The 13,187-nt window shown below is 40.3% G+C and overlaps 1 protein-coding gene across 8 annotated transcripts in view; it reads right to left on the reverse strand.

The window, feature by feature from the left end:
• Positions 1-1,492: 1,492 nt before the first annotated feature.
• Positions 1,493-13,187, reverse strand: part of LOC112556019 (deubiquitinating protein VCIP135-like) — a 30,879-nt gene continuing 19,184 nt past the window's right edge. For 6 of the 8 annotated variants that reach the window (XM_025224625.1, XM_025224623.1, XM_025224624.1 and 3 more), the window contains exons 11-22: positions 12,793-12,971; positions 11,916-12,077; positions 10,517-10,666; positions 9,958-10,174; positions 9,029-9,064; positions 8,261-8,380; positions 6,242-6,432; positions 5,421-5,565; positions 4,792-5,081; positions 4,345-4,653; positions 3,760-4,007; positions 1,493-2,747 (exon numbers count right to left, since the gene is read on the reverse strand). In XM_025224625.1, the coding sequence (XP_025080410.1) occupies positions 3,855-4,007; positions 4,345-4,653; positions 4,792-5,081; positions 5,421-5,565; positions 6,242-6,432; positions 8,261-8,380; positions 9,029-9,064; positions 9,958-10,174; positions 10,517-10,666; positions 11,916-12,077; positions 12,793-12,971 (1,952 nt within the window). In that variant the 3' untranslated portion in view covers positions 1,493-2,747; positions 3,760-3,854. The remainder of the gene's footprint in view (positions 2,748-3,759; positions 4,008-4,344; positions 4,654-4,791; positions 5,082-5,420; positions 5,566-6,241; positions 6,433-8,260; positions 8,381-9,028; positions 9,065-9,957; positions 10,175-10,516; positions 10,667-11,915; positions 12,078-12,792; positions 12,972-13,187) is intronic. The other 2 variants (XM_025224622.1, XM_025224627.1) reach the window with 2 other exon arrangements.

Raw genomic sequence — 13,187 nt, forward strand, 5'->3', positions numbered from 1 at the left:
TGCGGAGGTGGAGATTTGAGCCCGACTGGCGAAAACCAGTCAGATGTGATCGACACCCTCCTTCATGGATCAGAATCATGGAAGATGCCCAAAACCATCAGTAACAAGCATGATGTCTTCCAAAACAGATGCCTCAGGCGCATACTTAACATCTAAATACCATCAGCAACGAAGAACTCCGCCAAAGAACTGACACCAAGTCCATCACCAAGCAGGTTCAACAAAGGTGTTGGCGATGGATTGGAAATGTGCTCCGCCAGCAAACAGCAGACCTCTCCAGACTCGCCCTATGATGGACTCCAGACGGCCGAAGAAAACGAGGCGGCGCAAAAGAAACTTGGAGAACAGTGGAAAGGGAGATGAAAGAAAAGGGCTGGACATGGGGTCACCTGGAGCGGGTTTCAGTCGATCAGTTCAGACTCTGGTTGAGGCCTTATGTGCAACCTGATGCAGGAAGAGGAATAGATAGATATAAATATTAAATGAGGAGTATAGCACATTTCTGAGTGATTGTTTGATTTTAAAAAAAGACGTTTTTCTGTCCAGGTTTTTCTTTCCTTTCTTTTATCTGTGTCCTTCGTAAAGTAGTCCACTGGATGTTATTGGGCTTTGAGAGGTGCAGCAAGCAGAAGAGATGGTTCTGTCTGTGTTCTTTCATGTTGGAGTGCCTAAACTGTGGAGGCTTCAAAGAGGATGGTCTATGGAAGAGATTGTAAAGAAAGACATCGTAAAATGTGTCTAAATATGTGGTTGTGAATTAGGTTAATCTTTTAGCTTGTTGAATATTTTTCTCTTATTATATTTATTAAATTCAGATTTTTGTTGGTGCCTTTTATCTCCTCTGAAAGTTACTACAGAGTTGCATGCCACAGCACTCTTAGAAATCCTACTCTTCACCCATTCAGGTGTGTGCATCTAAAGTTGGGAAGCTCTGGGCTATAATCACCAGCAGTCCTTAATACCATTCCTCAGAATATAACAAAATAATTTCTTAGTATGAAATCTTGCACTTTTTTATGAATAAACATCCTGTCCTTCAACATTTTTTGACAAATATAAAGCATCTGTTCTACCAGGGGGCTAGCCAATGGTGCAAATAATGTGTAAATGCCAATATGCACAAATTGAGGTCACCTCATTAGTGCCATTGACAGCTTCAATACACATCAATTTACACAAGCATAATACAACCTTCAAGATACACATCAGGCCGGATCTACCATAATTAAATTTTTGCAGATCATGACAGGCTTTCAAATGAAAAATGCTCTTTTATAGCTTGTCACAAAACTACTATTTTTTGATTGTATGAGAGTGGAAAGTGTGCGCAGATGGGTGATTGTTCTGCATGGGTATGAGAGATTCACTTTTTCTTTATCATTTAGGGACTCTAGTCGTGTAAAATGTTGAAGATTTAAGAGTGGCAGGGAGAGAGCGATTTTTGTTGCCTAATGCACGTGTCCTTAACTGTGATAAGAGGAATACCTGACCATTTTCTCCAGCACTGTATTCAAGTCCTTATCAGACTTAAAGTCCTGACCTGATGGATAAAAGGTGTACAATTTTCATGTAAAACCTATTGATGTGAGTCTGCCTTAGGTTTGATTTTTTGGAATTTTTGGACGAGAATAGTAATATAATGTCTTTAAATGGTTGTCAGTAGTGCATTTTTTTTCTGTCCAGCATTTTTAAAAAAAAATATTTTATCTCCTGTGTTTGACATGGACTGGTACGCTGAAGCTAACTTCAAGAGGAGCGACAACAAAGAAAGACTGTGTATTGTGTTTGCGACAATGGAATCTTCAGAAATGGACGTCCCGTGAACTTTTAATCAAATACCTTTACTGGGTGATGGGGGGAATTAGTGTAAGTATATAGTGTAAGTGACAATGCCTCAAACTTCAGCCATCTGACATCTTAAAATCGATTACTTTTTTCAATTATCAAGAGTATGTTTCTGGTGAAACTGAAGGGACATTACAACAGTGACAGAAACGCCAACAATGTCTGAAACACCCAGCAAACAATGATGCAGAAGACAATTATGTGAATGCAAGGGTGTATGAAAAATGTGCTAACATATTAAAGAAGCACATGACACAGGTCACACACTACTTATTATGCCTTACTTCTTGTATCAGTAATTATTATCATTAGTAACACAGAGAATTGTCATCACAGTTGCTTTTGTGCTTGAGGGAGATGAAACTAAATGACCCGCAAAACCCTAAATCCCTGAACTTTACAACAACAAAAAATCATCTAATGATAGAGTGAATGAAGTATAAAGAAGAAAAGAAAAAGAATGAAAGTAGAATAAGAAAAGCATGTCTTTTGTGAGGGCTTCTCACACAAAAAAGCACAGCTGATCTAACCAATTAACTGAATTAATGATGTGTGTTGAACCAAAGAAACAAAGCATTGAGCATGTGTATTAGTAAACACATTTCTGATGACTGCCAGCCTAACCACAATCTCTCTCTCTCTTTCTTTCTCATGCACACTGTCTTAGACTTTCTTAATCTTCAAGATACAGAAGGGCAACTGAAGGCTTGATTTCTCTTCCAGCTGAGCAGTCCTTATCACAGGTAGCCTAGCTTCAAGGCAGTGCATGAGTTGTACCTCCATGCATTGTATGTCCACAAAGAGAGAAAGAAGGAAAATGCAAAAACTGCGATGTCAAGGTCAAGACTCCATAAATGACCTCACTTTCATGTTGTATCCATCTCATCAGCACTCTGCTCATCCTGCAGCAACATAAATGTGCCAGTATAAAACACAAGCGTAGGTAAAAAATACAGACAGTAACATACAGACAAAACACAAGTAGACAGTAAAACACATTAACATACAGACAAAACACAGCACATGTGACAGTATAAAACATCAGTAGATAAACACAGGGAACAGTAAACATATAAGTGGAGTGAACAGGCAGCTTAGTGACAGCTGGACCCCACCTTTACCTGGGAAATGAGAAATCAAGTATGTGTACCCATTTGTGCTAAGCAGCTTCTGGGTGAGGGTGTTCCAGCTATGGGCCCAAGTGGGCTAAACCAAGGGCAAAGACAATAAACAACAAGCATATGGTACAGTGTCATAGAACTGTTTAAAACATGCAATAAACAACATGTGGTTGTCTGTCATACAATGAACAGAAAGCATTTAGCGCTAATCATCAGCACAAACAGCCAAGCGATTGTTCTAACATGCAAGAAATCTGCCTTATTTTTATATTCTAATTTAATCCAGCACATCAAACTTTTTTCTCTGTTTTTATTATTCCCATCTGAGGTTCTACTCTACTTTCCTGTGCAGCAAAGAATTGAATCCTGTTCTTGGCATTTTTCCGTTTCTACTTTGTGAAACTGTTTCCAGTTTCTTTTACAGCCAAAAACCACCCACCACAAATTCTTACTTTCTTTGTCAAACTGAAACAAATTCTTCCCATTGTGTGAATTTCTAGGTAGTTTACCTGCAAACAACTGACACCATTGCTTCACTCTGGTGATAGGTCCCTGCTCTGCTACTTCATGCCAGGTAGGCAGAACAATTCAACAAAAGTTCATGCCAAGATCTTATTAAAAAATATAAGGGTACAAACAGAAGGTAAAAATTACATTTTTTCATGGGCTGGCAGGATCAAAGCACAGGTTTTTTCCTTAAGGTCAAGCATCAGGGACTGATAGCCTCTGTATTTAAGTCAATCATCAACTACGATTATCAAGCTGATAATTGTGCCTAACATAGCCCACTTACCTGTTTTTTACTTATTGTCTTCACCTTCACTGAGCCATCAACGTCTCTCTCCTCTTTATCTCTGGCCTCTGCAGCCCTGTCTGTGTCACTGCCTACTACATCCTGAAGCAAGGGTACAGCAGGTGTCTGTTGTGGTGCCTTGTGAGACAAGGATGAAGCCAGTATATCACTGCCTTGTTCTGCCACCCCATCCATGTACTCCATGTTCTGGCCCCCCTTACAGTCTTGATAATCTCTTGGGTGGATTTCTGTTCGACAAGCAAATATTCCCATGAATTCCTGTGGACTTCGTATTAATAGCACATGTAAGCATGGCAGTCAGTTACATAATTGTATTTTTTGAGACAATAAAAACAGGAAGAAAACAACAAGGTATAATATGAAGACAACAAACAAGAGGGTAGAATGTTCTACATCAATAGAGCAACTTGCATCACTCAAAGCAGTATGCCTTCTCCTGGTGCTGTTTTCTTTGTGGACTGCATTTGACAGAAAACTCTCTTCAGTGTTCAAAGTGTCACAAGAAAATCTCCCTCACCTCACCTGGTCACCATAGCAGCTATTATTATCAAACCATCAGCTCACCTGGTCACTGTCAGGAACTAGCGTTGCTGAATCATCGGCTCTGTTCTCCTCTGTTTCTTTGCTTTTCTCAGTACCATCTTCTGTTGTGCTCTCCCCTGCAGAGCTGTGAGGCCATGCCAGTGGTGCTCTGTGTTCAGCTTGCTCCTCATTAGCTTGCTCCATCACACATTCCATGATCTCTGTGTCAGTATCACTGCCAATAGCTTCTTTAATTTGCCGCGTAAGTTGCAGCAAAGCATCTGTTGAAGCCTCTGGTACTGACTGTGGTTTCAAGACACTGAACCCCGGTCCTTTGCGAAGGTACATCTCCTGTTAACATTACGTGCTCTTGTTAATCTGGCATAAGCACATCAGCACATGAGAAAAACATGCAAAGGGACTTAACTGTGCTTGAACAAAATCTTGATATTTGGTAAACTTGAAAAGAAAGGCAGACAGTGGACTTACCTGGGCCTTCCCAGGCTCAGCCCCGCAAGCCAGTTCCTCCTTCAGGTCAGAGTTGTCAACCTCTGGCACCTCCTCTATCGACTCCTGTGCATGAGCTGGGTCACAGAAGTTGTGTAGCCGCCTGGCCTCATGTTTGTGACTGGTCATAGGCAGGTCTGCAGGCATTCTAGTCTCGTTCACTGCTGCTGACCTCAGACTGTGACCTTGGCCTGAAAAGGCTTTGTGGGATCCATGGGTATGTGTGATGCAGCCACTGCCTAGAGCACTACTTGAGCCAAACTTTCCTTGCCCTGAGAAAGACAAATTCCGCATGTAGTTTATGCAGCATTTATCTCTGAAAATAGGCATCATTAATTCTTTACACATTTTTTAAATTACAACTCAAACAAGGTATTGCTGCAGCTAAGACCAATACCCATTCTTCTAACAGAATCTAACTCATTCTTCTATCAGTACCTCCATGGTCCAGTCACTTCAGTAGTGAGATCCAGGTGGCCAGGAATAAACCTATTTTTTTAATAAATTTATCAGCAACTCTAGAAAGCATCCCTTTCTGAATCTCTCCCATGTTGATACAGTACATTTTAAACAGCTTTGTTTGAAGCACTTAACTGTAAAGTTCCACACACCTGCTTCATCAGAAACACTTGAGTGGACATCATGAGGAATCATGCCACTACGCACAAGTTTCTCAATTTCTGGTTGCACTGGGAAATGGCCATGAGGCTCTAGACACAGCTCCAGGCGGTCCTCAACATCATTGTATCTAAACACCTGCACCATATCCATCAACTGACATTTCAGTTCCATACTGATGTTTAGAGCACAAACATGGCATTTATCACAATTCATAGTGTGTATATATGTGTGTGAGAGAGAGAGAGAGAAGAGGCAGCATACAGCCAAATTATGTGAGAAGCAGAACAAAGAGAAAATTGACAGAAGGAGAAACACAGATTAAAAGTTCCATTTATAAAGAAGCTAACTGGCTGAAACAGTCTTAAAACACACATGTAAACAGCCATAATCGTGTAAACACAGAAATAATCATGTAAACACAAACAAAATCATGAAGTTGCATGTGGAAGCAACTCACACTGCTCATCCACAGGGTCTAATACAGATGTAGGTATAAACACAGTTATAACCAGAATCAGCATGGCAAGTCTGTGTATTAGTAACATAGTTTGCTATAATCAGTAAAGTTTGTATACTACACAGTTTGCTATGATCAGCATTACAAGACTGTATACTAGTAACTACTGAACAGAAATGATCCGACACAAGCTCACTCCCAGACCCTCCTCCAAACAAGGCCCTTCCCTACAGCTACAGATCTCCAGGTTTCTGATAAAAATTAATTATACCTCATTGCTGGAAATTCCAAAAGTTTTCCAAGGAAACATTGTGCTTCCCACAAAAGAACAAGGTGTAGCTCAGTATGACTCACCTTTCCAGGCAAAGCAGGAAGAGTGCAGTGTTTGTTGGGGGTCAGGCCCAGGTCCCGTTCAACCTGCTTGTAAAACAGTCCACCCACCGAAAACAGATGTGGTTCCTTTTGAACGTATGTCCACAGGTCTTTCCCGCTCATGGTGGCAATAAGGCCCAGGGAAATGATTGCAGAGTCTATGCTGTCTCCCACTACCAAGGAAAATCCACACACAAAGAGCAATGAATCATTCACTTCTACTGTTGCCTCTGATTTATACTGAACTGGTCATTACCCACTTGCAGTATCTTGGAAAAAGGACATGAAATCTTCTAACGACCTTTAACTCTGGAAAGAAAAGTAATAACGAAGGTCCTGCTCACTTCTGCAGTTTTACAGAGGCTTTGGCTTTCATTTATTTACAAAGAAAATATCTCAAAACTGTTAGCTGCCCCTGGTGAGATGCTGGTTCTGATGCTTTCACAAAAGAAACAAAATCAATTCCTGGTAGAATATAATCAATGCTTTTGAATGGAGGGGTTGGGGGACAATTATAAACATATTTCCATGAAGATGATATGATATTATAAACAAGATCTGAAAGGCGATATTGTGTAAGAGAGGATTTGCACCCAGAGATCTGTGTGATAGCAAAACATTTTATAAAGAGAGCAGCATTAACAAGAAATCTCAAATAATGTTCCAGGCACAAAGTACGCCTAAAATCAACACAGAATCTGAAGCTAGATAAGTCATCTGGAAAAAGCATGCAGTCAGTGTCTACTCCATCAGGCAAACATTTTCTTCGAAGAATCCTAACTTGTTCATGCTAGCTTTGCTTGTTCTGTTTTTAATTATATTTATAACTGATATCATCATACCTTTATCCTTAAACCAGACCTGGGCAAAGGCCGGCCCGCCCACTGGCCCGCCCGCCAGTATATATACTATATACACAGTATTGGGTAAAACTGAGTTAACTATATTAGTCCGGCCCTCTAAAACCATCCCAGTTTTTCATGCGGCCCCTTGGGAAAATTAATTGCCCACCCCTGCCTTAAACAGTCACCTTATTTAGAATCATGCAGTTCTACAGAGCTACCAAGAAGACAGAATGGGATCATTTAGGGTAAGGTGACCAGACGTCCCGCTTTAGGCGGGACAGTTCCGCTTTTGACCTCTTGTCCCGCCTGAATATCGGGCGGGACGCCCAATGTCCCGCTTTCTGGCTTTCTGGCAAGTCCATCAAATGTCCCGGTTGTCTTTAAAAATCACTTTTTTCGGCGTTTTTTGACGGTGACGACACCATCATCGGCACGTGTCCCGCTTTCGCCCCCGAAACGTCTGGTCACCTTAATTTAGGGGAAAATAAGATCCCTTCAATAGCCTCACCCAGTTTCCATGCTTAAATGTAAAACTGACCCCAGAAGAAATTCATCACTTAAAAACTCTGCATGACAAAATCTTAAGCTTTAATGTTATATACTATCCACATCAGTGTTAGATGCTCAAACTGCTACAGAATTGAAATATATAAAATCTTTATCAATATTAATCTCTATCAATGCTCTGAGTCTGAATGATGGATCATTATCATTAAAAATATGCTGATGATGAAAATTAAAACAAGAAAGACAAACTGTTACATGCTTTTTTACATGTGAAGATCCTATCTCATCTCTAAGAAAATGTCCATCCCAGTTTCATGCTAAACAGTCTAAAGACATACTGCTAGGTACTACATACCTGTCAGTGTTAATTGCTCGAATTGTTACATACTATCTACGTACTTGTCAGTGTTAATAGCTTGAAAAGCACAACAAACCACCACAAAGTTCTAATACGAAGCACCAAGGCACTGCCCCCATACATACCTTACTGCTTATATTGTAAGATGCAGCAGCAACAAGACAGCCTCTATACCCACCTTACTACTTATACTGTAAGATGTAGCAGCAACAAGACACCCCCACGCATACAGCTGATATTGTAAGCAACAGTAACAGCAATAAGAAGGAAAGCCAAGGCCATGACACTCACAGTGCTGTGAGTCTCTCAGATGTTCTATGAGTGATTCAGAGTGGGGCATCTGCTCCTTCCAGTCAAACAAACCCCACTGTCCACCTGCCTGATCAGAATCCACAGGGCGTGAGGCAGCATCTGAAAGTGACACCAAAGCTGTGACATCACTGTCTACTGTCTGTAAAACACAGTGTGAGTGACCTGCTAAATGGCTTATCCTTTGGTACCTATAGCAGACTTGCTTGTCATAATGCTACCTCCTAACTTCCTCCTTCCACATTCTGGTCCTGCTCATGGACATAACGGTCTTCAACAAGACTCGTTTCACATTCATATGACACTTTCACAGTAGCCTCCCATTATATGTCATCACAGAAGATTTCTACTCCATGGTGCAATAGAAGTCCAAACATCTCCATTAGTATCTTCAAGCTGAGGTCACAAGACAAGGTGCATTAGAAAACACACTCCTCTCATTTTCTAAACCAATGCAGCAAGAGGCTCACTGCCATAGATCCTGGCTGTTTCTTCTGAGCTGTTCAAAATAGCAAGTTAGGTTAGGCTGCTTCTAGCACATCACTGCCTGCCTGACATGACACTGCCCCTTACACATGACACTGGCTGCCTGACAAGACACTGCCTCTATAGTCTAATGCAGTTTCTTCTTCAGGCTAATTCTAGTAACCAGAAAATCTACAACCCCAAAGAAAAATATCCAAATGATAACCATAGATAATTTAGATGAGAAAAACAGTCTTCTGAGCATAAGACATCCGAATCACACACCTGCACTGTGAGTGAGGGTGTGCCACTCCACAATTCCTGACAAAACAGAAAGAGATTGGTCTGCAGTGTGATAGAGCCTCATGGCATAATCATAAATCTATAAACATGTATGCTGTCATTCATATCTTTGCTAAATGTCTAAAGTGAAGAAAGTATTTCTAGAAACATCAGCCTAATTTTAAGATCCACACTTGCTCATTTCCACAGAGGCTATTGTGTAAAGTCAATCCCCACCTGTAGGTCTTTTTGTCAAAACAGCCATCAGGCAGTAGAATGTTGTTCGTTGTTATATTTATGGCACATGATATCTATCAAAATACGGAGCTCTTCATAACATTCCTGCTAGTGGCACATCCTATACCGAAACAGTCAATTCTCTTACTTGCTTTATTAGTGTTTATTTTATTACCACAAGGAAATGAAAAACATTCTGCCTTTCTACAACTGTAAATGAAATCCATCAAACTACTACAACATGAATGGCATCTAAACTGGATTCATACTATATTTAAAAAAAGGACCTGTGTTACTATGGCCACAAAGCATTACGAAAGCAGTTCTAAGGCTTCTGCCAAGTATATTACTGCTCTTTTTTCTTGCTGCAGGTGAAAAGGTAACTGCCCATAAGAGTGGTAGCCTGAACTGCTAGATGTGAATGCCAAAGCTTTCTAAAAGGATACCACAGTACAAGTTTGTGTATTTGAACATCAGACTTTCAATAAGCATTTACTTCGACAACAATGCAAGTTTTTCTATGATAATGCCAACATTTTTACTAGGACACTAGATTTTCCACAACCATAGAACTGTTTCAAACACTTGTACATATAATTATTCCGAGAAATCCATCTGCTCTGACTTGAAAAAGATAACCCTGACATAAAAAAACAGGGGAGAGAATACATGACATTCTCCATGTGCTTGCTCACCAGCAACTAATGATGGTTCTGACAAAACCTCCACAACTATCTTGTCTCCATGGTTGATGGGCACAAAACGTCCCTCTTCCCCAGCTGCAGGGGCCTTTAATTCACGAGGTGGAAATCCCACTCGTAGCTTCTGCCGATGTGGAGGTACCCCAAGTGCTTCTTCCAGCTTCTGCTGCAGCTCCCAGAATGTGAGCTCCTTGTTTAATGTCAGCATGGCCTGGACAGACATAAACACACACACATACACACACAATGTGAGCTCCTTGGTTATGTCAACATGGCCATGACAGACATAAACACACACACATACAAGTGCACACACACACACACACACATATATGTATGCACACACCCTCACACACACATACACACACGCACTTTTATTGTCTATTTATATCAATATCCCTGTGCCAACTTCAAGGTACATTCCCGTGACCTCTTTGCCCCAGTAATGATCTCCACCACCACCACCATGATGTCTCCATCCCCATCTCCCATCAACATCACACCAGATTGTTTCTGAGTAAAACTGCCATATGTGAAAATGTCCTGTCCTTACTGCTTGTCCTGTGGAGGAAGTTACACGGACAGTTTTGCCCCCGTGTGCTGTAGACTTTGGGGTGGAGGGAGGTGTAGCCGAAGGGGTGGACTTGGCAGAACTAGTAGCAGACAAGTCTGGGGACCCTCTGGCCTCCTTAGCAGCACCAGACTGAAATAAAGCAACCACAGACAGGTGAGTATAGCCTGAGGGTGGGCACACAAAAAGCATGTAATCTACAGAAAGATGTGTTTTAAATGTGATTGTAACTAAACAGTTCTCATTCTCTCTCTCTTTTTGAAACCTGAAATTTTAAGCAAAAACAATTCAGTATATCAATATCTATTATTTTGGCCCAGCTTGACTGGAGTGTTCTTTTAATTACACTATATAGAACAATCTACATCTTATAGTGGCCTACTTAAAGTGTCTGTTTATATTTGCAACTATAGTCACGGCTTAAGGCATTAAACACCATAGCACACCAACACATGACCAAGCATTAGTAAAGAAAGAGATCTTACACACTACACCAGGGATAGGAAATCTTTTTTCCTCCAAGGGTCACTTCGATATTTATAACATCATCTGCAGGCCATTCAAAATAGTCTACTTAAAAATTAGCTTGCTCTGTTTTATCATGTTGTAGTTTTGCCATAGTGAGTTAACATTTTTGCAATGTGTACAATCCCAGCGTGCATGGCACTGGTGTTTTTTGAGTCACCACAATATGCCTTTTTGTAATTAGGTTAATGAAAAATATGCTTTGCTCATATGAAAAACATAGCAAAACAACTGCTTGGAGTTTGTAAAATATATGTTTATCATTAAAGTATTCATATAGGAGACAGATTATATAGTAGTAAAATCTCTTTTTCACAAGTGTGTGGTTTTGCAAAGAAAGTACATTAATATTGATAATATTAATCGTAATTATTTGGTACAAACATACATCCTCCTGGCATTTACAGTCAACACATATGCTACACCCACAGACATGCTTGCGCATGCATAAATAAACCCATCAATCCAAACAAAATATTTTTCATTTGCTCACCCCTTAGAAATCCATGAAAGCATAATGTTGGACACTTGTATGCCTGAACTGTACACTAAGGTATACAACAATATCATTCTTTTTTTTTTATTGTACGAGTCAAAGAATGCTACATATATCTACAACCTCCATCAAACTGAAGTGGTTTACCCTAAGCTTGAGGTGAAGGTCACATGCATGCATAATTCTCTAAAATCGTCCATATAAGCCCCAGGCAGCCGACAAGAAGCATACACGTCTGTCCTGTCATCTGCTGGATTATATGTGTCCTATCTATCCAGTAATGGAGGTTGCTTGCTTGTCCATCAAAATGTACTTTATAATATACTGGTCAGCCAAATCAAAACAGAACTGTTTCCCTACCCTGTGAGGACTGGTCTGAGGGCTGGTTTTGCCGCTGGGACCAGTAGAACTCTCCACAGACTTGCTACGAGTTTGCTGAAGTGGAGCATTTGCTGACACACGATGTCGAAGTTGTTGTTCAGTTTCACTTTTATTGAGCTCTTCTTTGTGAAGGCTTCTCTTCTGTATAAATAAAAGAAAAGTCATCTTTACCATTTTGTGTGTAAAAGCATGCATGTAGATAAGTGAGTGTCTGCTTGGCTGTATTTCTGATTCCGAAGGTCCAGCAACACCACAACTACTTGAACAACATTCACTTCAAATCTCACTTAATATCACAGAATTCTAGAATCACACATTGCCACACACACAGCCATAATGCGACACTGCCACAATCTTGTGCCAGTCACAACTTAACCTCTTTGCACTCAAATGCTGCATAATAGCTTGCAGAATTTAGGTAAATGGATTCAAGAAACCATGTTTGTGCACTAATTAACATTTTGTTTTTGTGATACTTTTAAATACACAAATATTTCAGACTATACTTGCTAACTGAACAAGATGAATCATTTTCAATCTCAACAGCCATGTGTGTGTGTGTATATATATATAGATTACTTTTATCAGCATAACAAGTTCATTTTGAATGGGTGAAAAGTGTACACATACTAATGAGCAGAAACAGTACAGCTTAAAAGAACTGCAGGAGATGAAGTATATTGCACCAACAAATGCTCACCACTTCAATCATATTGCAAAGACACCATCGTCACCAAAATAAGGGGTACCTATGTAACCATATCTTTATAGTCCAATCGATAACGAATGCTGGGTATTAGTCAACATCAATCACTCCACCTAGATTTATGCACAGCATTAAGGACACCTTCCTCACCTGAATTCCTGCCCCTGAAAGGATAATTTTGGACTCCTCATCTGCAGTCCAAGAGCCATGGTCACATGACTTGGGGGCCCCAACATGGGGACTCTCCACATCATCAGTCTTCGAGGAAGCTGTCTGGCGTAGGATTGTGTCCACAACCTGTTGAACTAGCCGCTCGCTACCAAACTCACCTGCCAGAGCAGAAGCAAGAGATAAAGTGCAAATAAAACCTTTCTTCACCTTCAACTCTAATGTTTGTCATATTAGTTCATAGCCTTGTTTATATCTGAAATATGAAAAAGCAAAAATATAGCCACAAGAGATACATTTCCATAAGGGACACACTTCTATTCCAAATGTCTACCAGTTTTCTACATTAAACAGCAGCCCAAATGCAACTATTTTAA

This window comes from Pomacea canaliculata, unplaced genomic scaffold, assembly GCF_003073045.1.
Source record: "Pomacea canaliculata isolate SZHN2017 unplaced genomic scaffold, ASM307304v1 utg2218_pilon, whole genome shotgun sequence".
In the NCBI taxonomy this organism is placed as follows: Eukaryota; Metazoa; Mollusca; class Gastropoda; order Architaenioglossa; family Ampullariidae; genus Pomacea; species Pomacea canaliculata.